At 38.4% G+C, this 26236-nt stretch overlaps 1 protein-coding gene across 1 annotated transcript in view; it reads left to right on the plus strand.

Moving 5' to 3' along the window:
* Positions 1–1647: 1647 nt before the first annotated feature.
* LOC104082556 overlaps positions 1648–26236 on the plus strand; it is a 27888-nt gene continuing 3299 nt past the window's right edge. Inside the window, exons 1-3 of the mRNA XM_009585730.1 lie at positions 1648–1881; positions 3462–3521; positions 25945–26109. Coding sequence (XP_009584025.1) covers positions 1648–1881; positions 3462–3521; positions 25945–26109 — 459 coding nt within the window. The remainder of the gene's footprint in view (positions 1882–3461; positions 3522–25944; positions 26110–26236) is intronic.

The raw sequence follows: 26236 nt of genomic DNA on the forward strand, positions 1-26236 counted from the left end.
TGAGAAATCTTGTTTCTGATCAGGAGGTATAACATACCATTAGAAAAAAAATGGGGAAATTCAAACCTTTGTTAACTTTGCTGTCAGAAGCACAAGCCTCACTTTTTGAACTTCTGCATTTACTTTTTGCTATTAAGTTGGTGTGACACAGGCTCCTGACTTTGTGGGTTGTGTCCCCTTGTGGCTTGTGACAAAGATAGCTGAATCTGTGGTGCAGTTAGATAGCCCAGTGGGAGGGCCACCTTCACATTCCCCTTCAGAAGTTTACTCCCGCTGCAAACTGTGCATTGCAGCAGCAATGTTCGCATCCTGATTTACTTTGTTTACCACTGGGACTCTTCCAACAGTGACTCCTTTCTTTTTGCCTTGACTCTTCTACTCTCGCCAGCCGAAACCTCACCACCTCACAGTGTGCAAGGCTTTGCTCTCTGGGCAGGGAGTGTGAGCAGCAGGCTCCTCCATGGTTCCCGCTGTTTGCGAGCAGATCATTCGTCACCATCTCGGTCTATGGGTCATCTGTGGTTTTCTTCCTTTATCATGAGAATCTTAATGAATTGTGCAGTGTTAACTGCTCTTTGCTGCTCTTTATTTTTCAGGATTTTGAGTTTTGTAATCATCTGTTTTTAACCACTTTATTTGTAACGGAGGTCCTTGATGCAAGCTGGCTTTAAGGCACTTTAGAGGCCTTGCTTCCCCAAACTGAAGGACTTAAAAGATAAGTGGTCAAGTGTGAGCAATACTGTTTGCCTGAAGCAGTGCAAACAAAAATAGTAGTTTTCTTGTTTCCAGTAAAGGTTAAAAACTTTTGTGAATCCTAATTTGATATTTTTTCTTTTAAAATAGAAGTAGCTCTGTTGTTATTCTGAAGCCAGCAACATATATGCTAATACTTAAGTTTGTATAAAATTAGTGTACTAGAATTTTCAGTATCAGACAGTTGTTTCTGGTGATACCCTATCAACATAACAACAAACACTTTTGCAATTAAAAGATTCTAATGACCTGACTTGAGAATTAAAATGTAGCCACTTTGGTGAGATCTGCTTGCTTGTGTACCAAGAACTCGCCGACTAAATTCATGTAAACGTCATTTATTCTTTTTTTTGTTCTTCGTTCTATATGTTAATTGTTAGAAGAATCTTTAAGCTAACTGTCATATATATCCATTTAGTTCTTTGGAGAACAGATGGTCAGATTCTGGGCTTTGATTAGTATTTTTCTTATGCTTAAAATTTTTCCTCTCATCAATGGAGTTAAAATCTTACAATCAAGATTACTGATAAAATAGAATTTGAAGGACGAATACTCTCCTTTACATGAGACTAATGTAAAACAGCAACAAACAGCTCAGAAGCATCCCATCACCAAACTCTGGAATCTTTTGTTTAGTTCAATTTCAGACAGGAATCTTTCTCATCTTGCCATTTTTGATTGCCGGGCTATGAAATATGTTTATTTTATGATTTCATTGATACAAAGACTTGATCCAGTTCTGCTGATGAAGGTTGGAGTCTGTTCGTTCTTTACAAAGCTTGAGTATTCTGCAGAGTACCAAAGGGCAGGAGAGACAAAAGCGAATGGGAACCTACATATATTGAGCAAACCTGTGGTTTCCTGCACTGTACTAAATTGACCCTTCAAAGCCAGATGTCTACCACCGAGGATGCTCTGGATCCATGTGATGGTGGTTTTGTTGCCTGTTTGCAGACTTCCACTCCTGGCTGCTCACAGCCAGTGAGGAGTCTCTTTGCTAATGATATGTTGGATGGGAGCTGCCCTCCCCAGCTGCATTGTGAGCAGCCCCTTAGCCACTGGTGTGTGGAGGACTTCGGTGTCACGGACAGCCATGAACCGACCTTCTCCAATGTGAATGGATTTCCTGTAGGTAATACACTTAAAATGTATAATAAAAATAACAGCAAAGAATGTAAGTGGCCTAAGCAAGGGAGAACATAAATACATTGGACCAGGTATCCAATAATAAAGTTCAATTTATTGGATCCACCCCTGTGTAATGTTCATTCAACAAAAGAATGAACGATAAGTAATTACGTGACTGTAGTGCAATTTTTTCACTGCTATAACCCACCCACCTTCCTTCAATATTCGTGAGTTTTATTTTTCTGTTATGAATGTCACTCTGATTAGACAACTAAAGAATGGTTTGTATTAATATCTTTGTGGTGGAGGAGGTGGTAGAAAAGGGATGGGTCATCCTGATTTTTGTCTACACCTCTGCTTTCACAAAAGCAATGGATGAATCCAAAGGCTCAAATGATGGATACCAGCAGTAAGTAATTACACTTTAGGAGATACAGTCATGTTTCTTTTTGTTTGAAGTTCGTTGCTCTATGCGTAGGTTGAGGACCTAATTTTAGTTCACGAAGGAATTTGTAGCTGTATTTTATGCAATAAACTGCATTCTTGAAAATTTTTTTGGCATAATCAATTTTCTGTTTTTTTTGCTATAGTGTTGGAATCCTCTGTCTTGAGAATTCCTTATTGATGATTTGCGTGATTTCTCTGCAAGTAGTTGTTGTTATTCTCCTTTTTCATGTTGGAAAACAGCCCTTTCTGTTAGGGTTCTTCATCTCTGTAGTAGATGCATACCTTCCCAGACCACTTAGCCTCATCTTCTCATCTGTTCAGTTGACAAAGAATTTCCAGATGTTTTCAGTTATAAAGTAGCTTCTTATCATTGAAGTTGTGGTGAATGAAAGTTGTTTATTTTTTTTTTTAAAAGCGTAAGGTGAAATAGTTCAGAAGTTACTTTGAGCAAATGGAAATTTGAGATATTTCCAGAGGGACCTGTATAGGTCAAACGCTGAATAAGAGGAGTAGAGAAAGCTTAATTACTTCTTTCAGATTGCCACTAGAATGGGCTACCATTTTCACAAAATATTGGATCACTTCCTAGATTCAAATTTAAGAACAGGTAAATATAGTATAGACATGAAATCTCTCTGAAAAAATTGTGAAGCTTGTTCAACCCAATGAGAAATTGATTAACGAACATTTTAAATAATTTTTAGGAAAAAGCAATGGTTTTTTTTCCCTATCTTTTTCATGAGAAGTAAAGAATTTATTAGATATCTGTGTAGGTAGAAAATTGGCCTGTGTACCTCTTAACATTTGCAAGAGAAAACCTATTGTATAGTACATAAAATGAGAGAAATGAGAGCATAAATATACAAATCTAAGACATTACTGTCGTCATTATTTGAATACATCCTGTATCGTCAGCATAGAGTAGATAACTACTTATCTATATGCTTTAATTTAGTTAGTGAATTCATGTATATCTAGTTGTGATTAAGCTTTGACTTCAAATTTAAATGTAATAAACATTTAATTAGGAGAACTCTGCTGTATTCATTTGCTCTAAATTTTATGACTGAGGGGTAAGTTGATTTTAAAATGATTTCAGGAAATATTTTTGTTGTTTTGTAAATTCTCTTCAGGGCGAGGAAAAAATGCTTAAGAAGAAATATCACCCAGAAATCAAACTAGATGCAGCTGACGTATGCAAAGCATTAAGTGTAAAAAGGAATAGTATAATGTAAAATCAGAGCAATGATACAGAAAGCAAACTTAGTCCACATTTAATTCCTTAAACACAAATGTGAATGGAGAGGGATCATAATTCAGTGCATATTAAGTTCTGTCTTTCCAGTACTCCACGTAGAAGAATAACATTGCCTAGCCCTATCAGTATAAAATTAATAATCTTATTAAGAGAATCAATAAAATACCAGAATTATTTTACTAGCATTTTACACTTCGTGTATGCTTCAGGCACATTATAATATATTACTAATTGGTCATATAAAAAAAATAAGAGGGCTGCATTAATAGGGATGAAAAGCAAATACCTGTAGGAATTAAAACAATAAGAGGGGTAGCCAGTAGAGATACAAATGAACATACATCCCCAGGAGCAGTAAATGAAGATTTTCTGGTTAGTCTAGTTCTAAATATATATTGTTATATATCAGAATGTTATATATGTTATATTGTTATATGTATGGAATAAAATATACTGTTATTCCAATGTCCTATATTAGTTTCAATGAAGGGAAAGTGTATGTGTAAAGGCACAAGTGGATGGGGCAGATCAGTTAGATAATCCTTACAGCTGCAAGCAGAAAACTTTTCCTGTCTTTTTCCAAGTAGTTTATATTTTACTTGCAGAGTAGCACACAAATTCTCCATTGCAGTACATGTGCAGTTGTGCAAACAAAATTAATTACCAAGTTCTATAGGTTGTATGCCTATAGAATCTATTGTTCTAGAGGTTGTGTACCTACTTTTACTCTTCTAATTCGGGTTCAAATCCAGGGCATTTTCTGTTTGTAAGACTTGAGTGTTTTCTGTAATGGCATTTTAATGCGGTTTGCATAAGCTAGCCCTGTGGCGAGAGCAGAAGCCACAATTTCCACCCTTGCAAAGCACTACCGTTATCACTGGGCTGTAGTAGTGCTCCTACTTATTGACTGACTCTGTGGCTTTACGGATCCTGCATTCGTTTCTGTACAGTGGCAGATTTACTGGAAGGGTAGAGGCTGCCCCATCCTATCCTGATGGGGCGGGGACGGTTTCTCCTGGGAGGCAAGCACTGTGTGCTTGAATCCTTCAGTCTGAGGAGAGCATTGATCCTTGTGTTCTGACTCTGTGGGCAAGTGCTTTAATTGCTATGTTTCTGTGGCTGCTGACATTGTGTTTTTTAAATGAAAGTGGCCTTGGCCTCAGTATGTTGTGAACACGGTGTTTCTGGTATGCATTTCCACTCTGCTGCATTCAGTCTCTCAGAGAATTTAGATGCTAGGACATGTTGGATGAGATAGAGGTAAAAATGCTTAGGTAAATACTAAGTATACTCACATAATATTTGTATGTACTTGTATTAGGTGTGGTTGTGTACTAAGCAAAAAGAGAAGCAGAGTGTATCTGGATTGCATGTTTTTTTAAATACCATGCCAGTTTAGCAGTATCTGGTAAGGGACTGGTACAATAGGTGCATATTTGCTTTGTAAAGAGAGATTGTTGCTGTGGGTTTGTATGTCTTGGATTAGTTTATTCACATAGTACTCCATAAGCATATAGAGAAAATACCTACAAGGTTGAGAACTAAAAATGACATGAAAAGGAATGAATTAAATGTGTAGTTTTAAATACGCTCTCCCCTCTGTGTCAGGGCAGTGTAATAGCTTGGTTATAGTAGTTTTTGGAGATTTGTAGTTCTGCTACAAAACTTAAAGTAACATGTGATTTGGCACTGGTATATAGCCTAGAAGAAATGTTTCAAAAGAATGCAGTGAAAGGTCTGAAATGCTAAAATGTAAAATATTTTAAAAGCAAGCGTGGTCAGTTTGGATGTTTATTTTCCTTGTGTTAGGATCAGACTTCTTTTCATTGTTTTAAAGCATAATTCTTAGAAGGCAGACGGGGAGCTAGGTTTTTACAATGATTAATTCTAAGTTACCTGATGAAGAGTCTTACCCAAGCAGGTGGCTTCATACAATGAACTCCTGTGGTATGAGAATGGACACTATTTTCTGCTGTGGGTCATGATCCAATGATTCCAGGAATTCCAGCGAACAATAAACTGAAATATAAATTAAATACCCGTAACGATACAGATAACATACCACTTTCTTCAGAAAGCCTTGTTTCTGGCATAACAGCATTTAATGTGTCCTGCCACCCTTCCAGTCCTACTGTGGTCTTTTGGTGTAAGACTGAAAACTCCTTGGAGCATGGGTGTTGTCTTCAATTCATGTGTGTGCCATGCACACTTCAGATCCTGCACCACAATATTCATATCATTATTTTCTAGTTTCTAAAAACACTGCTTACATAAGCATCACTTGAATGCTTTTCTTTACCATTGATTTTGCATCCAACAAAACTGGAAAGAAAAAGCCCAACCAACTCCTCCCTGCCCTCAAAAACCCCTCCCAACTTCCCAACCCCCTTCCCCAAATTCTGTAGAATGATTAAAAAATGTTGTGAGCTCCTCCTGCTGGTTCAGCAATTTAAAAGCATGCTAATGTAACGTTGAGAGCCTGGCTTATTACCACAAAAGCCATAGTTAACTCTGCAGCTTGTGGATGGTGTTTCATCTTTAATTCTGTTCTCTGAGCAAATCGCAGCACATTTAATATTCAGTATGAGACTCGACTTTGGGATCTCCTGATGCTTTGGCATAGGGGGAAACTATAAGGTCATTGCTGCTTTGAGTTGCTTTCTTAGCTCTAAATTTCTTTGCTGCTTTTTCCCCCCTTTAATTTAATTTTTAAGTAAGTCAGATTATTAACATTAATGTAGCTTTTATGGCTTATGAAAAATAATGCTGCTGTAGTGGATAGATGTGCGTCAGCTGTGACTAAATGTTTTGATGTAGTCTTCTCAAAAGATAGACTGGAAGAGCTTTCCTTTGAAATATGTGAAGCCGTTTTAGACACAGCTTCTCAGATGGATCTAATTAGTCTTTCATATGGACTGGATGTCCGTTTGTTGCAGCTGAATTCTCATTTCATTCACCCATAACTAGAAACACCTCGCTTCAAACGTGTTTCTTCAAAGAAAGAAGGGTTTAGGGTTCCATGTTTTACTGCTTTTTGATGTTGGTTTCCCTTTAACTGAGAAGACCTTATGTTTATACAACTGTTATTATTAAGAAAACATAGCTTTGTTCATGAGAGTTCATTCGGTATCAATGTTGGCTATTGGTAGAAGTCGGAGATCTGTGGAATAGATCTTGCTATACGAGACTAGTGGGACAGCTGTACGTCTGGCTATTAAGCCCGTTGTAAGGAAGATTTGAATGCAAGCAGGATGTTCTAATAAAACCAGGGAACCTCGGTTGTAGGAGGATGAGAATGAAGATTAGAGGTACAAATGATCAGGCTCATCAATGGATAGTATTCCTATTTATTATTTATATACAGTAGTCACCAAAGAGGCATTGTGCTCTGTACTGTTCACCATTTAGGATACATTTACATGGCACAGTTTAGTACAGTACAAAGGAACCTGTTCTGGCTAACCTAGTCTGGGCAGTGCTGCATTAATGCAGCTGTACTGCTCCTTGTTGAACTAACTTGTTGAGAACTGGCGCGCACATCTCCACGTGACACTGCATTGTGCCATGTTGTGACACCTCTACAACAAAGAATATCATGAAAGCTGTAGTGATAAGTGTGTGATTGATCAGTGTAAAATACTCAGTGAATGATACTCAGATACTCCTATTGTTGATGCTTAAGGAAAATGAGTGGAAGGAAGGCAAGGTGACAGATGCTCTGCCTGTGTCTCTTCCCCACTGGCTGCTTTGCAGTCATGATGTTCTTTATACTAAGGGGAATCAGTTTGCAGAAACAGGCTGATTGTGCTGCCTGTACTTCTCTGCTCCCCAGCAATGTAGCTGAACTGGTATTGTCTCTGGCGATTGCCGTTCACTACTTCTCTTCCTTGTCAAAGAAAGGGCAGTCCTGGCCAATTGCCTCAGATGGTGGCACCTAGGACGTGTTGGTAGGAGATGAGTGTCTCTTAGATGCTTGAAGAAACCCAAGATCCCTGCAGCACTGGATGCTCAGGTAGCTGCATGATGTCTTGGGTGGCATGGTAGGCTGTGAGCAGTCTGGCATTACTGGAACTGGCTGGTCTGCAGGGTTGTCTCTCGGGTCCCCATTATTTGTCCACATCAGTAACTACAGCAAACTTCTTGCCTGCTAGGAAACTCTCACTGCAATACTTCTTCCTGCCCGTAGCTTCACCTGGTCGTTTCCTCATTTGCCTGTCACCGTGTCACCTTCCTTTCTTAAATCCTCTGCTTGTTCACAGGTGACTTCATGTTCCCCATTTGTCTTGCCAGAAAGCAGGTCTGGGTCTGCTGTGCAGTCACTCACACACAGGTTGGCCAGCCCGGCTGCTGGGTGACAACCAAATTGTCCTTGTCTGTCCAAGAGCTGAATGGGGACACTCATTTTGTTCTCTGTGCAGCTTCTCATTTTCATAAAACTTAAAGGGATTTTAGTACGTTTGGTTAATACTGACCAGTCAGTGGGTTCAGAAGTTGAGTGTGTGGTGGGGATTTAGAGGAAGGACTTGGAAATAAACAGTGCATTTTGTTAACCACTTTTTTCCTTCCAAGATCAGGCTAAAGGTGCTGTTATTGAAAGAGTTAAGAAAGAACAAGGTTGTTCTGAATGCCGGAAGAGGGAAATGATTTTAAATTATTAAAAATGAATTGCATCACTGTCTGTGGCTCATCTAAAGAATAAAAAAAGGAACTTGATTTAAGTAGTCATAACCTACTCCCAATGGTTTATTTCATTTTCCAGAGAAAATCTACAGATCTCAAGGACATACAATAAATTGAAATCAACTGGAAACCAAAACAGACCAATAAGTCCATAATGCTAGAATTATTTCAGGTAATATTGTATGCACCAGTCTTTATTTTAAAGGTGGTTGTTGCAGTTCCAAAATCACTCAGACTTAAGGAATGCCAGATGTCAGGTGTGCATTTTGCAATAGGGTTAGCTATGTGACTGAATGCAGAGTCTCTTCCCTGTTCAGTGTGTTATATAGGCCAGCTCTGGGCATTTCCCATAGTTTGTGTAGTGATGGGGACTGTTGTCTATAGACCTTTGTTTCATTTGTTGTGGAAATGTAGAGAGGCAATGTAGGAGGGGAGGGAAAGGAAGAGAAAGGTCAGTCTTGTGGTTAATGGGGCTGTGTGCTGACTTCTATCTCTGCCTCTGCCAAAGTCTTTCAGAGGTGCTAGCCAAATCTTTGAAACCATGCTTTCTATAAATGCAGTCAATTTTGTATGCTCCTCATTCTCTGGGCCTTAAACTTCGCACTAGAATCAGTCATGGAAATGCTGAATACTTACAGCTGCTGGGGAAATCACTGCTATCAGAACATTGAAAGTTACAGAGCAAAGTACTCTGCAGTATCAGGTTTGACGTACATCATGTGTTTAGGGTCTTTTAAAACTATAATCTGTTCATGTCTCACCTCTACTAGATGGTGTGAGATGATGGGAATGTGGTGAAAATAAACTGATGTTTCTCTAATGTGGAAGAGTGAAATACTATGTGCTAAGGGAGACGTGAAAAGTATGATGAAGAAAACAATACTTCTATCTGTGGACTAAGGCTTGAGTAGCATGCAGCAAGCCTACCTGAACAATTTGGAGACTAGTTTCATTAATAAGTATCATGCAGTAATGTGTCCACGACATTAGAATCTATTTAAAATATGTATACAAAGGAGGTGAAGCCAGGTAGTGCCTCATATCTCAAATTTTATTAGTTCATGATATTCACATTCACTTAAAGTTGTGTCTGAATTTAGCAACTCTGTATGTGTGTGTGTGAGAGAGAGAACTCCCTATGTTCTTATGTAATAAGTTCTTCCTCTGTTTTTTTTTTTCCCCCCAATTTGCTTTGTAATGTAATGCTGATACTCCGAGGATTTGTTAGCTGGGTTGGATCCATTAAGGTCTTTGCATGGACCTCTGCAGTGAGCTGAGAGTGTAATTGCTGGTAAGACTGCTATGTTCTGCACAGCACAGTAATAGAAATGAACAGTAAGGGTCAGGAATTTGAGTTTTATTCCAGACTCCATTTCTAAAGGGTGGTCAAGCATTCAAAGGTTGTGCCTTCTGCGTGTTTGCTTCTTTTTGCTCACTACTACTCATGTGTCATTTTTCAAGTCCTCCCTTTTCCCAGCTTGTCTGTTCTGAGTTCGTTCTTCTGGCTAGTCCTAGTTTCCACCCCTCATCTCCTTGTCCATGCTCGATGTCTGGCCAGTCTGAGTCTCCCCTTTGGACTTCCACATCACTTAGCGATCAGTCTTGGTTCTCTTCTACAGGACCTTCTCCCACGTAGCTGTGCCCTGCTCTGCAGGCCTCCAGGCTTTCATCCGTGCTTGGTCCTCCTTCCCATTTTCCTTTCCCAGGGCCTCAGTGTTGTTTTTGCTTGTCCCATTTCTTCTACTTTACTATTTGTCTGGCTAGTCCTTTTTCTAAGATAACTCTCCACTCCTTAGATAGTTCTCTTTTCCTTCATCCTATGCTTCTAGCCCCTTCTTCCGTGCACAATCTGTGCATGCTTCCATCTCTTCCATTTAGAAGGAAGGTTTAATGTGTTTCTGTTACCACTTCCATTTCCTTTCTCCATTTTTAGTCTTCCTGCTCAGTGAGTCCCCCACACCTTACTTCTTGCTCCAAATTTTCCTCTCCATCTTTTCTGCACCTCCTTCACTGACACTTCCAATCTTTGTTCCAGTCTGCTTTCTCCAGTCATGGGGCGCTCAATGTCCACTTTTTGTTGCTTGTAGGTTGTTTATACTGCTGCTGCTTCCTTTGGTAAGCATTGAAACCACAGAGGTGGCAGTTTTTTTAGGTTTATACTTGACCTGGTATTCTGCAATCCAAAATGACAATTTCAGGGGAAGCCATGTTCAGCCCTGGGCTGATACGTGTTAAATACAAGGAAGCGTCTTCTAGAAATGTAGCTGTGAAGTGTGGTGATCTAAAGATATAGACGGGATTCGTTTTTTGAAATGCATAGAACTCGTCCAAAGTTATGCAGTTTGCAGGAGGATGATAGAGCTGCATTCCAACAGTTTCACTTCCCAGGCAGATTTTCAAGCCTCTGTTCCAAATCATAAAGGAGATGTTGCAGCCTTTCATAGAAAAATCAATAGAACTTAGTAATGTGGCCAAAAATGTATTCTTGTTCTGTGTCAGAAATGGCTGCATATTTCTCTCGGAAATTTCCCCTTTCTGAAATCACTTCTAAATGACTGTTCAGCCTAGATAGAGTTCATCTGAGTTGTAAGAAACTGAAAATACGGTGTGATGATGGGAGGAGTCGGACAACTTTGCACTAAGGCTCTTCCCTTCCCCCTCATGCCATAGCTCCGTGTGCCAGACCCATGCCTTTTGGCAAGCTCTTCTTCTGCTCCTCCCATGCTCCTTCTGTCTTCATTCCAACCTTGTCTTTCTGTTGTGGCTGCCCTCTTGTTTCCACCATCTAACCTCTATCAGCTGTTTCCTTTATTGCCGTAATCACTGTGTATTTTCACAGAGTGACCTCTTTGTCACTGTTGGAGCAGCTGTTTGATGCTAACAGGCTAGTTTGCATGCACAGTTTATCCCATTTTAAATGAATACTTTCTCCTAGCTGATAGGGGAGAAGGGAAATAGTTTAATGAAAAGTGCTTATGGTTAAACTGGCATCTTGATTTTGATGATGGTGAGCTTTGCATATTGTTGATTTATAACGAATATACTTTTGAGTAGCTTAGGGTCTTTTATGTTAATTTTATTATCTGAACTCTCAAAGGAAAGCTACATTGATGGCCAGTCAGCATAACAGAATCACAGAATGATTTGGGTTGGAAGGCACCTTTAAAGATCATCTAGTCCAACCATCCTGCCATGGGTAGAGACATCTTTCACTAGATCAGGTTGCTCAAAGCCCTGTCCAACCTGACCTTGAACACTTAATAGGCAATAAGCAAGGCTGAAGACCAGTTTTGTTGTTTGAAGATAACATTAATAAATTAAGAGGAGGGTAGAGATAGATAGTATATCCAAATCTCAGGAAACTGAGAGCTTGGGCCGCCTTTATTTAACAGTTAAACAGACCAAGAACAAAACCAGAATAGGATGCCCTTGAACAAGACAGCAGCAACTCTTAAGATAAAACAGAGCGAAATAGACCCTCTCCCTTGCACAGCTAATGGATTTTTCCTGGCCTTGGCAAAGGAAAACTTTCTGAAATAGGGAGGTTAATAGGAACAGAGGGGAAAGGGCCAAGGGATGGTCATTGTCAGTCACAGTCAATCTGTCTGTCAGTCTACCCAGCCAAAGTCCGTGGTGAGATCAAATCATGTTGGCCCATTATGTTGGGTACATCTGCAATCCAAACTGAACCAAAGGTTGGTTTAAAATTGCTCAGGCTGACCCTGCGGAGTACAAATACTCATTACTTGGTTTATTGTAATTTATGTCATAAATCCCAATTCATAATATGTGGTTTTGCTTTGTAAAAATGTGCTTGAAACAACTGAAGTGCTAGATGGCCTTAAGAATAAATGCTTTTAGGAGCATTACTGAGTGGGATCTTTTGAATCTGTTGAACAATTCACATTCCCAACAAAAGCTGTTTCAAAAGCTAAGGGTGTGCCCCAGAAAGTTCAACATTAGTAATGCTTTCCAGAATAGGTGGGAAATTATTTTGAAAATGGCAATAGGAAGTATGTTCTGTGTTACACACAACTCTGGCATTTTTCAGTCATTTGGAACTATTAATCTGATTACTAAATCTGCCTAGCTCTTTCTGTGGATGTGCGCTGGGTTTTTTATTCTTCATCTGGAATTTTTTAATGGTCTCCATTAGCTTATCATTTTAGCAAGTTTACTTCTGGTACAGTCAGCTGGAGTGATTAACAGATGAAATTACTTCAGAGTATAAATTCTCATTTGGTCTTCTAGGTTATATTTCATCTCTGTTGTATGCTTTCCTAATTACCAGCGTATATCAGTACTTAAAATTAGAATTTTAAAGCACGTATTACTCATCTTCTCTAGATCAGAATTAAAAACAACATGGGCTCACAGGTTATATTATTTCTTCAAAATCTGATAATGTTGTATTTTCTCTCTCATTTAGGCCTAATTATCTCTTTAAAATATTAAATCAGGAATTGTTTTAATCCACATGACATAGTTTGGTGGATTTTTCAATTAAACAATTAAACAATTGGGTTGTTTGTTTTGTTTTGTTGTTGTTGTTAAAACAGCACTAGCCTGCATTGCATTTGAACTGGAACATAGTGCACCAGCTCTGAACCTGTATCAGTGGTGCCTGTCTTTGGCGCCAGCACTGAAGAAAGCTCAATGCAAATTTTGTGATTTAGTCTTATCCCTAAGAAGTGTCTGAAGAGTAAATAAAAAGGACAAGTAACTTTCGGAACAATAAGATTTAGATACAGCTTCATGACTTGGAAAAATCTCTGAGTATATCTTACTATGTTAAATCTTTTTCTTGTCAAGTAATGACATTAAAACCCAATATGTGCAAAGCACGTAGAAGATAATTAACATTGGGAGGAAAGATGTCTGAGGCTTTCACCTGTAAGGTACCCTTTATCTCCAGCTGAGTTCACCAGCCTTTATTGCTATTTGTCATCTTCCCCAATAGGTATCTTGATTTTTTTTTCCGTGCTGCCCTTTATGCTTTGAATGACTCCCATAATGCCAATACTGTGTATTAGTCGGTTGTCCTCTCCCACTGAAGGCTTTAAATATTTGTTTGGCTTAAGCAAAAAAATAGAGGCACATTCATTTAACTGGTGTATATTCCTTTTAGAAACAATTAGTTTAAGGGAGAATTAATAAAAATAAAATGTCTATTCCCAAGTTTAAGGATATTGTAAATACAGAGTTAAAACCTATCTATTATGATGCTTTTCATATAACTGTTATTTACAAAGAGGGTATTCATTATTTTGTGCTAAAGCAAACACACACAAGGAGAGTTCTACATATAGCTTTGATATGGCTTTATGGTGCACATCTGTGGATGGTCTTTACCTATGCAAGTAGCCATCTTGGCTTGTACCATTTGATTTGAAGGAATGAAATGGGTTATGTAGACAAGGACTCTTTCAGTGAATGGTTTCCTTTTGTGGTGATCATTAGGGCATGATGGAACTGTCTGGTTTCTTTTAAATGTTAAGTCATTTAATTTTTTGCTGATGCTAAAGATATTATGTGATTTGCAAGAAAGGAATGGCAGGGATCATTCTGTTTGTGCCAGTATTGTACATTGATGCTTTTTGTATGATTTTTACATGGATATTCACACTTGAATTTTTATCTTTAAATTTTTGGTATGTGCTTAAGTGCACACTTCTACAAATGTATGCATCCTATTTAATCATATTTTAACACATTACTAAAAAAACATAGCATTATTACTGTTTCATAGTGTCTTAAATCTCTCAATCAAGGAGAACTGTGATTTTTTGCATTCTTTTCTTTTCTTCTTTCCCTGGTTGCATATTTTGGCCTTTCTAAGAAAGTATGTTTTGTGTAAACAATCTTTTGGGTTTACATAACCTTGAGCTTCAGTGCTGTAGGAATTCTGCCCTGAGTTGCATGCTGTCCTTTAACTTATATGGAAACTTCTTCATTAGCGCAGTCTGCTGTGGAAAACTAGGATGTTTTTTCTCCTTGTTGCAGTGTAAGGCATCTGTATTTAAAATAGTAGAGATAATCTCCATTTTGATTGCATGCATCCAAGGCTAAGAAATATTTGTTGGACTAATAGTGGTGATTGAAGTATGTCTTACTTTCAAAGAAGTGATTTTTGCAACACTAGGGATAAGACATAAGATTTTTTTATTGTTCTGGGCTTGAGGTTTTTGTTTTGTTTCTGTAAATTTAAGGATAATATCATTTTTGTTAAATCATTCTGCATTATGTTGCATGACAGAGGAAATGGGACTTTTACAGATGCGGGCTATTGACAGTTCAGATATCAGATCTAACACAATGAAATGACTTACTAGGATCACGGAAAGCTCTAAAATTCTTGCGCTGTTACTGAAATTTCATGGTACATGCAGCTTTATACTTTTGTAATCCATTTTCCTGGAAATAGGTGATCTGTGGTTTTAATTGCATGAGAAAGTATTTAAATGTTCCTTTAATTGGTCATTGGTTGCTGATTGGTAAAAGGATTCTAATGATACCAAAGTCTTTCTCTTCTTTACTGAGGAACTGCTGATTGTTTGGCACTTGTTACTTCATGGATCAGAAGCGTTCTTGTCTTGTAGGAAAAGCCTGCCCAATGTTTCTCTCCACAGAAACAAACTCTTCAGTTGCACCAAAGTGCTTCAGCATGCCAGGTTTTGTAGGAACTGTACAATTCCATATTGAAAAGTATATACAATGCCTACCTTAGTTAAAGCGTGTGTGAGTTACCATCTTTTTTCAGTTCTCCCCAGAATTCCTGAGTGACAATGAAAAAGTCCATTATAATATTTTAAATTGCTTGTAGGTAGTGGACTTTGCTGTCTCCATGCCAAAGATGAGATCCGTCCTCATTGTTCAAAGAGCTCTTCTGGTGTCTGTCTGCCTAATGTTAGCATCCATACTTCACCCTGCATGTATAAAAGCAAAGACCCTGTTGAGTGTGAAGACCACATCACATTCGACACCCCCTACTCTGGTCTGGCTTGAATCCAGGGATTGGGAAGAAATAGGTTCTGTTAGAGTAGGTGTAAGCTGAAAACTCGTCCTTTTCCTCTTCCAGCTTTCTTAGTCGTGAGTTTACTGGAGATTCTTTTCATCATTTAGGGCTGAAATCATAGTGAATGTGTAACAACAGCTGCCAGCTTTTTATGTTAGGGAGCCTGCCAGCAGGCAGCCTTACGCGGAGAGCATGGTTCATGCTGGATCAGAAATGGAGCTTTACCTGGTTTGGGTTGAAGGATACCACACTGTCATTGTCAAGTCTCAGAAACTTTTTTTGAATAAAAGTAAGCTCTTAATGTGATCGACAACACAGCAGCAGCATCTATGTAAATGGCACAGTCATGTCATTTCAAGAAAGGACAGATGGTACCTTCTTGTGGAGGGAAGTCTTTGTCTATGAACTATTCACATCAGAAGCAGCCAGATCTCCCAGGCAAATGGACTCTGCACTGAGCAGCTGGATTAAGGGGACTGGAACCATGTTGTGGCCGCATTCAGGAAAATCTTAAGCCTTTGGAATCTTGACGAGAGAGAGTGCTTTGTTTCCAGAGGTGTGGAGGGCTGGCAGACTCCTTCTCTGCAACTGTGAAAGTTACTGTTCAAGCATTTGCTGTCAAAATAAATCTATTTTATTTCTAATAGGAGATCTGAGAAATGGACTAAAAATTTACTCTTTGACAGTAGGGGCACTGCCTTTTGCTATCCCTGTAATTGCTGTAATTCTGGCAACTACTAAAGTCCTAAAACTACTGTTACAGTTTTGTGACTGCCTAAGCTTAAAGTGGAACTAGCCTACTATAGCTTATGTCCCAGCAGACACCTGTTGATGCAAGTCTCAGTTCAACCGTGTTTGGCTGTGTAGGTCCTACAACGAACAAACTGAATAAAACATAGATTTCATTTTTAGGGCTATAATAAAGCAGGATGCACCTCAAGAAAAAAACCATCAATAAATAGGTGTGTGGTTTGGCATACAGAGTTTGGAATTACATAAAAGTATTGATTAATTCCAAATAGTCCCTATTTCCTCACATGTCAAAGTCACAGCAACAGATAAAGTAAAAGCAGTTAAACCAGCGTTCCTATTGGTACGGCTCCATCTTGACATTCTCCTAATTCACAACTAGGTTGACTAGGTGAGTAAAGTACTTCAAACCTCTATTTTCTGTCTAATTGAGCTTCTTTATTCAGTATTTCTCTGCTTCTGAAGACATAAGGTTCCTAAATAACATAATGATAACGAGGATTTTGCAAGTTTGAGCTTTGTTAACTAATGCCTTCAGCAAGGGTACAGATACAGAATATGTATCTGTACAGAAAGTATATTCAGTTTTTATCACTTATAAGACAATTCTGCTGTCTTTTGTCTGGAAACAAAATATATGAAGAAGAAAAAAGTGTCATGTATTTGATATGAAATGTAATACTAATGTATCTATATTGTGATTTTTTTTTTTTTTTTTTTAAGTAGCAAGTAGTGTAATGGCTTGATACGTTGAAAGAATTGGAGAATTTGAAAAGAGAGATCCCTCTTTGTTTTACATTATCTGGTTGCGCAGAAGAAAAATGTGTGAAAAGTTTCCATTGTGAAGTGGCTGAAATTCTTTGTATCAGAAAATATCAATGCCCAGGGCCTTGCTCTTAATGGCATCAAAGCTAATTCAACTCAAACAATCCCCATTTCATAGGCAGAAAGATACTAGATTCCTATAGAGAGATGTGCAAAGCTACAAAATGATCAAATGTTGCAATTATTAACAAACAGAAGACGTGTAAACTTAATGCAATAACTGGCAGCTTCTTGGATAGAAAGTTCGTCAAGCTCCAGGGATTCTGAGAGTTTCTTTTCATTAATCATATAATTCTGAATATTCATTTTTCCTAGTCCTACTTGCCATTACTATCATTAGACACCACTTTTGTTGTGGTTATAACAAGGAAACTCCCCACAGTGAAGATCAATGCACAGCCAGGTAATTACATTTTATATGTATGTTAACAAGCTTTGATTATTTTTGTAGTCAATAGGTGCTGTAATGCAAAATAGAAGGCTTCCTTAATTTTTCAAAAAATCTCAGATTTTAAACTATCTCTGTGGAAAAAGTGGAGATGATTCGTTGTAGAGAACAGAAGTTAACAGTAAACCCGAATGATGGGTGCTGTAGCTTATAGGGTCTGTTGCCGCAGAATGAGCCTGTCTGAATTCATTTTTCATAGAATTATTATTCAGGAATGTGCCAAAAAATTTTCAAGACTGATGAAAAAATCAATACATAAAATACATCTGTTTTGCTTTATTCTGCCATCATTTTGTAGGTATAAAAAATCAGTGTTAGAATTTTAGCATTTCATTATGCGTTTAGGGCTTTGACAGCTGGTCTTGTTGATTGTTCTAGGTGTTTTGACCTTTCCTAGATGCTTCACCTGTGAACTGTCAAAGGTGTGTATGTGTGTCAGTCTTCATAGCTGGTAGTAATGAGTATGATTGCTTTGAAAATTGGTGCAGATAAGTGGACAGAAAAGTTTTGTTTCCTGGGTTTTCTTAAGAGCAGAAAAAATAGGCTTTTTTGTCAGCTTCAGTTGTCTGTGCTGAAGGATTTTTACTGTTATTTGTTGTTTCTTAATATAAATTAATAAGCTCAGGAATACCTAAGTTTTCCATTCTATCATCTATTGACTAGAAAGACAACAGACATTTCAATCGTTTCAATTTACCCATTACAAAGTTACCCTCTTCTGCTTCTCTAGTCCTTCCCCAAAGCTTTTCTGTTAGGATGCCTGCAAAACACTGAGCCAGAGGTTAGGCAACAACCGTGCTGTGGCCAGTGTTCGTCATACCAAATGGTGCCCTTGCCAAGTCATCATCTTGTACAGGCAGACACAAAGTATTCATGTTACAGGGAGAGCTTAATTTGTGGATTAGGAGAGGTGATGGGTATGGCCAAGTGCAAAGGCTCTGTTTTCATGAAAATAACCCTAGCAGGTAAAGGAAAAAGTGAGGAGACCTAAAACCTGTATTTTGAATCTTTTTCCCTTAGTGAAGTATTTTTCAGTTTTCCTTAAAGAAAGAGCGTTTGACTGTCCCCAGCCAGTAGTTAGGGCCGAGGGAGGATGGTTGAGTTTAGTCCTCTAATTTTGTATTGTATTACAATATGTAAGTATTGCCTTAATCTTGGGTGACTGTGTGATGATAAACATGACAAATGATTCACTGTGCGTGCTGAAGAACCAGCCTAGGTCTGTAGAAGAACTCAGTGTTGTATGCAGATGGTATGTTGATCTTTAATCCCTGGGGTACCTTCATCAAAATCCAGGATTAACCTTTAGTGTATCTGAAAGACTTCAGGTGCTTACTTTTTTTTTATTGCCAGTAAAACCGTGGAGAGGGCTGGTACTTGCACATGCTTGGAGTTTCCAGTATCTTGCCTGGGCTGAAGTGTTGGCATCCCTTTCCTACCTATTGCTGCTGACACATGATGGATTGGGTGTTTCTGCACCTGCCTCCCTTGAAGGTCATACACTGGCACTGCCACCTGTGGACTAACAAACACTACTAGCATTGAGTTCAGTTTAAGAGCTAGCAGCCACTCTCCCTTCTGCTGGTCTCGTGTGGTGGGAAGCGATTAAAGCCCTCCTTTTGTTGAAGCTCTACTGGTGTAGTGAGGAATACACGATTCATGAGGCCGGAGACCAAATGCCCGAGGGGAGCATAGTTGCAGGCTGGCCATGGGGCTGTGAGGCTGGAAGAAAGGGAGCCTTGGTCCTGGCTTCTACTTCTGGGACTGCTCAGAGATTTTATCCAGTGACTGGTTTTGATACAACAGAGTAAACAGAAAATTTAGCTTAGGTTATATGATCTTACGGTAAGTACAGTACAGTATGGTAAGTAAAATATTTTAAGAGGTTTATTTACATGGGTATTGCTGTTAATTTATGAACATAAAACTTGCACTTGTTCACATTAAGTTTTAAGAATTGCCTGAACTGAATACCTTTTTTTTCTTAAAAATTAAATATAGCATCTATTTAAAATGTAACTTATGGTTTATATCAGCTAAAATCAGCTACTCCACTTCTTGCAGTCTTTCCAGTTCTAAAAGGACCATCCTTTCTGCAGGGGGATGAATAATGTAGGTTAGCTTGTTTCTGTGGACATTTATTACAGCCACACGGAACAGTTCTTGGAGATGTTTTCTATTTCTTATTTAGCAGCAGTGAAAATCGCAATTATTTATTTACTTGGCTTGCCACTATGGCAAAGAGTAATTCTTTGGACTGTGAAGAGGAAATGTTTGTTTTCTCTGGCTGCTCCTTGCATATGCTGCTCCAATTAATTATGAATATTTACCAATAAAGTGGATCATTTTTCAGGTTCAGTTAAATTGATTTTTAAGATCCAAGATATAGGCATGGGCAACCCATCTTGTGTTTTGTATAATGCTATTCATTATACAAAACTAATAGACAGAGTAGCGAATCAATAAAATATCACCATGCACGTCAGATGAACATTATGGCTCTAAATTCTTCATCAGGAAGAATCTGTAGGGCAAAAAGGAAACAAAAAGCTAGATCAAAAGCGATGTGGGGAATTAATGTGGAGAAGATGAAAGGGAAGGAAATGAACAATAGGGTTGATGTAAGTGGAGGATTAAGTAAAGCAGAAGCAATCATTTTTTATGGGACAGATGAAAAGAAATTGAGAATAATTGTTACAGGAGGTGCAAGTAGTGGCAAGTTGAAAATGACATGTATTTAATGGCCGTATGAAAACTAGGGCTTGTCTGTGATTTGTGCTATCATTCATTTCCAAGAAGTAGCTTCTTAATAGCTCTTGTAGTATCATGTACTGTTCTGTCAATGATATTCACAAAAGCTTATTGGATTCTTTTGGAAGTTAAAATGCCGTGATAGCATCATTCAACATTGTTTAGATCTGGATAACAGTTTTATTTTAAATATTTGAAGCCAGCCAAATCTTCCATTCATGTCTTCTGATCCTTTGTACATGCAACACTAGGTTAACTAGCTTTCTTAAAGGAGTGCTTACGGACACAGCTCATTACTTGGTACAGCTGATAACATGCAATGGGAAGTTCTGCAACTTACTCTGAAAGTTCCTAAAGTACACGATAAACTGAAATTATTGTTAGGGCAAAATTATATCTGTTTTAAAGCCCATTAAATGCTGTTAATAATGTCTTAGGGTTAAGGAAAGCCTGTCTTCCAAAAAAGTGCGTAAAGCTGACGCACAGCTCCGTTACGAGGAGCCCTTCGGGAAGAATCGGGACTGGGGTCTTACTGTGTTTCCTGGCTGTGCTTTGCTGCATTCCACCTGGCGCGGAGGGTAAAGGAGCCCAAACCCTGGCTCTCAGATCTTAGGGTCATCCCAGTCCCTCACAGATGAGCAGTAGCACTGCAAAACATCTGTATCCTTGTGCTTGGGAAAGACAGTGGAGGAAAATCTGAAGGGACAGTGCTACCTTCTTTCTTGGGTCTTTATCCCTCAGCTAGCAGGGGAAGCCCTGACCAGTGAAGCGGGGGCAGCATTTGCTCCCAAGGGAAGTTTCTTGTTCATTGGCTTAAAAGATTCTTCCCGACTCACCCTAATTTTTCTCCTTAATTCTATCCCATTACTCACACCAGTCAAGAGCTATGATGATTACATCTGTAGGAGATTCTCAAATCATTATTGTTATTCCTGCCTGTCCTCTGTTTGCCAAAGTCTATCTGTGAGTCAAAGCATTGAACATGGTGGTGTCTAGAGGGAAGAAAGTGTGGTGGTGTGGTATTATGTAGGTCTGTTGCTAATAATTTGAATGCTGACTCGTTCAGCTTTTTGCTGTTTTTCGTAACAGTGTATTCAAGCCCACCTTCAGTCCTTGTTGCTCTTTCTGTGCTATCCTCAATTCGTCACCACCTTTTGAATAATGAGGCCTTGAATTATGGATACATGATTGTACCAGGCTCTTTATAGTCCTCTCCCTACCACTTAGGGTACATTTGATTTGTAATGTGTGAAGTTAGCTTTGTTAACATGGTTTTCTAGGTAGGGCCCCTACCTAGGGGCTATGATTTTCCTGCTCTGAGATCATGTTCCTTGCCTTTTTGACCTGGGGTTGCACTAGCTATTTTGGCTTTTTATTGAATCCCAGATTAATTTTTCATTTGCTGGGGTTTCTTTTAACTTTACTGGATTTTTTCCCAATGTTTCTAACTTGCTTTTGGAATTTTTTTGAAAATGTTGTTCAGCTTTTAAACACTTTCTGTCTACTACTTCGTTTTTCATTTTACCTACTTTTGAACTAGTACTGTATTACATTTCCTGTTTATATACTTGCATAGAACCTCTCTTAAGCTCTTTAAAAGTATTAGGAAAGTCTTAACATTTTTGTTTTGGCTTTCCTATGTTTCATTGACCATCTAAATTTCCCATGCGAGCTGCATTGATTCTTTGGATTTTAGGTGCAGCCTGCTGAAAGCCCTGGTTCTCCAAAGAATGCCTTGTGGAGTTATATTTTCTCTTTTTTTTTCTGAATTAAAGCTTGTTCAGAGCAAAATCTTTAATGTGATCTTTTGTCTTGTACCTTCCAGTCTCTGTGATGCTTCCAACTACTTCTTGCTGTTACAATGTCAAAATTAAATCTTGCTTCTTAGTAAGAAAGAATGAATTTCACACTTCTTAAAAGAAATTAAGATGATCAGCTGATTGCTCCCCAATATCACATCACTAGAGGTAAACTCCAATTGTTTCTAGACCGTATGCATATACAGTCTTCGTAGTACCTGGTCGAATGATTTGGACTGGCTTATTGCTTTACAAGCAGGGATGTCCCTGGCAGAGAGTACTGTGAAAATGGGAGCAGAATTAGTTCAGGAGCATTGCATTCCTTGCACTGAGCCGCTCTTTTCTGTCTCTAAAGAGAAGAAGGAACTTCTCTTATAGAGATGTTCCTGTTCTTTGATCCCTGGCTGGAGCATCTCTGCACTCTGGTGTGCGGACCGTTTTAAATGACTAGGATAGTGGAATCTCTATACAACGAGTGTATGAGGGTCCCTGTCTGCCATGTAGGATGTTTTCTTCAATGCGTGTTAGACAGAGCCCAGCCAGGTTTACTGGGCTCAGAAACTGGACCCTTGTTTAGAGTTACGGAAAAGCAGGAAAATGTTAGTATCTCTGGGGACTGGTAGGGCTTTGAATATGGAAGCGTTATGATCCACAGGTAAACTTCCCGCATTTTCCTATCTTTGTAATTTCACTGATGTTCTGTGGCTATATTGGAGAATATGAAATGATAGCTATTAGACTGAAAGATTCTGTCTTTCTTTTAGAAAAAGGTGATAGAAAAATTAGGCTAATAATCATTCACATACAAGAAATATTAATGGAGTTTCTGAAAGATCCCCAAATGTGTTTAGAGATAGCTCCACAATGTGATTCTATGAAAGATAAGACTTTTGTGACAAAACATTCAAAAAAGAAGTCTATACATTTCCCATGGTATTTGAACTGGCAAAGGCAATAGAAACTGTGGCGTCAGGATGCCCCATTCATTGCTGCCTGAGAAGCAGATCTCATGATTGTTTTGTATTCTCTGTGCATTTTCTTCTGATCTAGTATCTAATTGATAATCTAATTCATATCTCCAGAATTTCACAGTGTTGTAGTAAATAAGCAGCTTAATGTGTGACGATTGCATGTTTTATTTAGGACAGTATAAAACTTATTTTGTTCTTGTTGACAACTGTTATAAAGATGTATATTTTTGATTTGCCCGAAGTCTGAATATTTATAGGTGATTAAAATAAAGAGGTTGTTTAGCAGGTGCTGACTGCAATTTTGTAGTTACAGTATTGTAATCATTTCATGAGGCTTCTCTGTTGAGGAAATTATCTTTGTTTAATGCTAAAGGATGTAGGTAATCTGTCTCTAATGCCAAATTATTTCAGGGTGTGCACTTCACTTTTTCCCCTACATTTACGTAGATCGGAAAACTGAATGTTCCAAACAACTTGTGGAACAGTTTCCATATCAATTTTTATGTGCTAAAAATGTAATGAAGATTGTTCAACCCAAAACATTAAAAAACCCTCGAATTTAATTTATATGGCATTTTTGAAAGAAGTATTGTTTCTTATTTAACTGGTTCTATTAGCACGGTGAATTCGAGTTTACCCTGGTAAGTCAGTAGCAAGCCACTATCACCTATTTAAATGTAAGTAGCTGGATCCATGAGGAAATACTGAATTCGAAGAGGTGTCTATTCACAAACAGTACTTTTATGCCTTTTGAGTGAATTAATGGTAACCAGTTTGTTAACATAAACAATGGAATCCCATTAACTGCTAAGGTAAATAGCATTAGATGTAAACATCTTTTTTACATTGCTACATGACTTGATTTCTTCTGCTTATGGAAATGCTTCAGAACTTTTTAGCATTTCCTCTTTTGTGTAAATGGCTTATGACTCTATTATACCTCATCTTTTCCTTGCTGCGTCAGCTTTGCATCCTTATCCCTTGTGCATCGGCCTGTGTTCTTCCTTTTTCTATTTATCACTGACGCTTCTGGAGTGGTGACATTCTTATTCCCTTTTCTGGACTTATTTTAAAAGCTAGAGGAGGAGTTTCTAAAGAGAGAATATGCCTACTATTACTCCTGACAATTCCTTACAGTTCTTTCTTTTCCCTGCAAGATGGCTGGTGTGTTTTGATAAAAATTAGTATTGTTGTCTTGGTGCTGGTCAAACATGCCCAAGAGAGATGATTCAAGTGTGTGGTTGTGGAGCAGGGAATGGTGGAAGGGATTTGGTAAGCATCTGATGATGCTATTATTTCAGACTAGCTTCTTGAAAGTCATCAGTTAAAACACTTGCTTTGATTTTGAAGTTACTAAACTTGGAAACAAACCAAACAATGGGAATAGGTTTACAGGTATTTTTTTATTGCATCTAGTCTTCTCTTCCCCAATGCTTATTTTTATTTAAAAAATGAAAATAGCTGTTTTATTTTCTGGCTGTAAGAAAAAGGTCTCCTACAACCACTATTTTTCTTATACTTGGGAAACCATACAACTAGTCTAGCTGTTACTTTCCCCGCCCTCTCTCTCCCCTCCCTGTCCTTTAATGTAGTGGATTGATACAGCATACAGAAGTGTTTCCTTCGGCTACCTCATTGAAGGGCATACATTGGATCGCAGGTGATATCAAAATAGATTTGGCTTTAAAAAGAATGAGGTTTGATTCTGTGATACGCTTATTGTCCTGAAGCATCTGGGGCAGTTTGGGGAAGATATGCAACAGCAGATATTTTGCATGTAAAGCTTTTAGTTTAAGTGGTGAATAACCTTGGGCTGGGGATATCTGAAGGACTACTGGTGACCTATATCCTGTTGTGACAGCTGAGAGCAGCAGGTTGGAACTGCTGGATAAAATCCATACCCAGTTGCCCACTGTACTTTCTTCTTGTCACTACACAATGTCAAATCAAAGACACTTTTTTCCTTCTTTTTTTATTTTTTTAAACTGTTGCTTATTCTAGCTGTTCACTAATTTGAAGAGAAGATAGCCTTGCTGCCATGGTAATACAATGGGAAAAGTAACTGAAATCAGTGGCAGACTCTGACCAGTGTGGGTATCCACCCTCCATAACTAGGCTGAGGTAGAGTACAACTTCCAAATATAATAAAGTGATGCTTTTCTTTCTCATTAGCCATTTTGTAGCCTGCCGATTTTGTTAGATCTCTGTATTAAGTTGTAAATAGTGTGTGAAATAAAACACTTCTTCTCATTTGATGGATATGGTCCTCATGATTTCAAATGCTCTTCAGATTGCTGTGGTATGCTTTGTTTAGACCAGACGTGGAAGTCTACCTAATGCATAATTCTCAGTTTAGAAAGGAGATAGAAAGAAAACCAGTAGGAACTAATAATTGGTTTTTTCTTTTAATGTTCAGGATGTGTGTGCATATGTTGGTCTGCCTGTTGTCTTATTTAAAAAAAAAAGTTTTCTTTTAAAAATAATGTTCCTAATTTATATTTTCTGATGATATTTTTCTGAGTAGATATCTGGGTGGTGGTACTGGGAGTTCCTCGATAGCCAGTATTAATTCCCACCCCTCTCTCCCAATTAAGAAAACAAAAATTAGAGACTTAAAAGTTATGTATGACTTGTCAACAGCATGTTGGCAGTCAAGGCAGGAATTCATTAATTCTTGACTCTAAGCTTGAGATCCAGCTTCTCGTGATATGGTCTCTCTGTTTAAAAGATCTGTTCTTAGTTTGTGTATCCTTATTGCATAACTTTTACTAAATGAATGTATGTATTAGATGAATGCTTAAAAAAAAAATATATTCCAAAATGTGTTCTTTGTCTAAAATAGTAGTATGAATTTTAGTCTGTCATGTTTCATAGTGGCACTTTGGTATGATAATGTCATTCTACTCTTTGAGAATTTATAGTGTCAAGTGGGATAGGGCTTTGGGATCCCTGTGTGCCTCTGAAGTGAAAGAATGGAAACTCTGCAGCTTAAAGTCATTTAGGAATCAGGCCTGTGTAGTGATTTTGGTACATAAGTATGAACCATGACTCAAAAGCTACTAAAACAGCAGTGTCTACCTATTCGCTATTTGTTTTACCAATGTATTTTTAACTCCCAGCATAATGCTCGTAATGACCCAGATTCTGTCATTGGTCTCTATGCTAGAGCCCTTTTCAAGACAGAAAATGAGAATATCCCCAACACATTATCCTATCGGCCAAGGGAAGTTGGAGTGCAATGCAACTTTGAAAGTGCCCTGTATGCACGTGATAGTAGCAATACTGTTTGGACGACCTGCACCATTTTCCAGCCATCTAGAAGCAATACCTGTAGCCAGGTGTTGTTTAACCAGGCAGGCAGCCAAAGACCACGCAGCCACTCACTCACTGCCCCCGACGGGGGGGCGGGGG

This window comes from Fulmarus glacialis, unplaced genomic scaffold, assembly GCF_000690835.1.
Source record: "Fulmarus glacialis isolate BGI_N327 unplaced genomic scaffold, ASM69083v1 scaffold43690, whole genome shotgun sequence".
NCBI classification, from domain to species: domain Eukaryota; kingdom Metazoa; phylum Chordata; class Aves; order Procellariiformes; family Procellariidae; genus Fulmarus; species Fulmarus glacialis.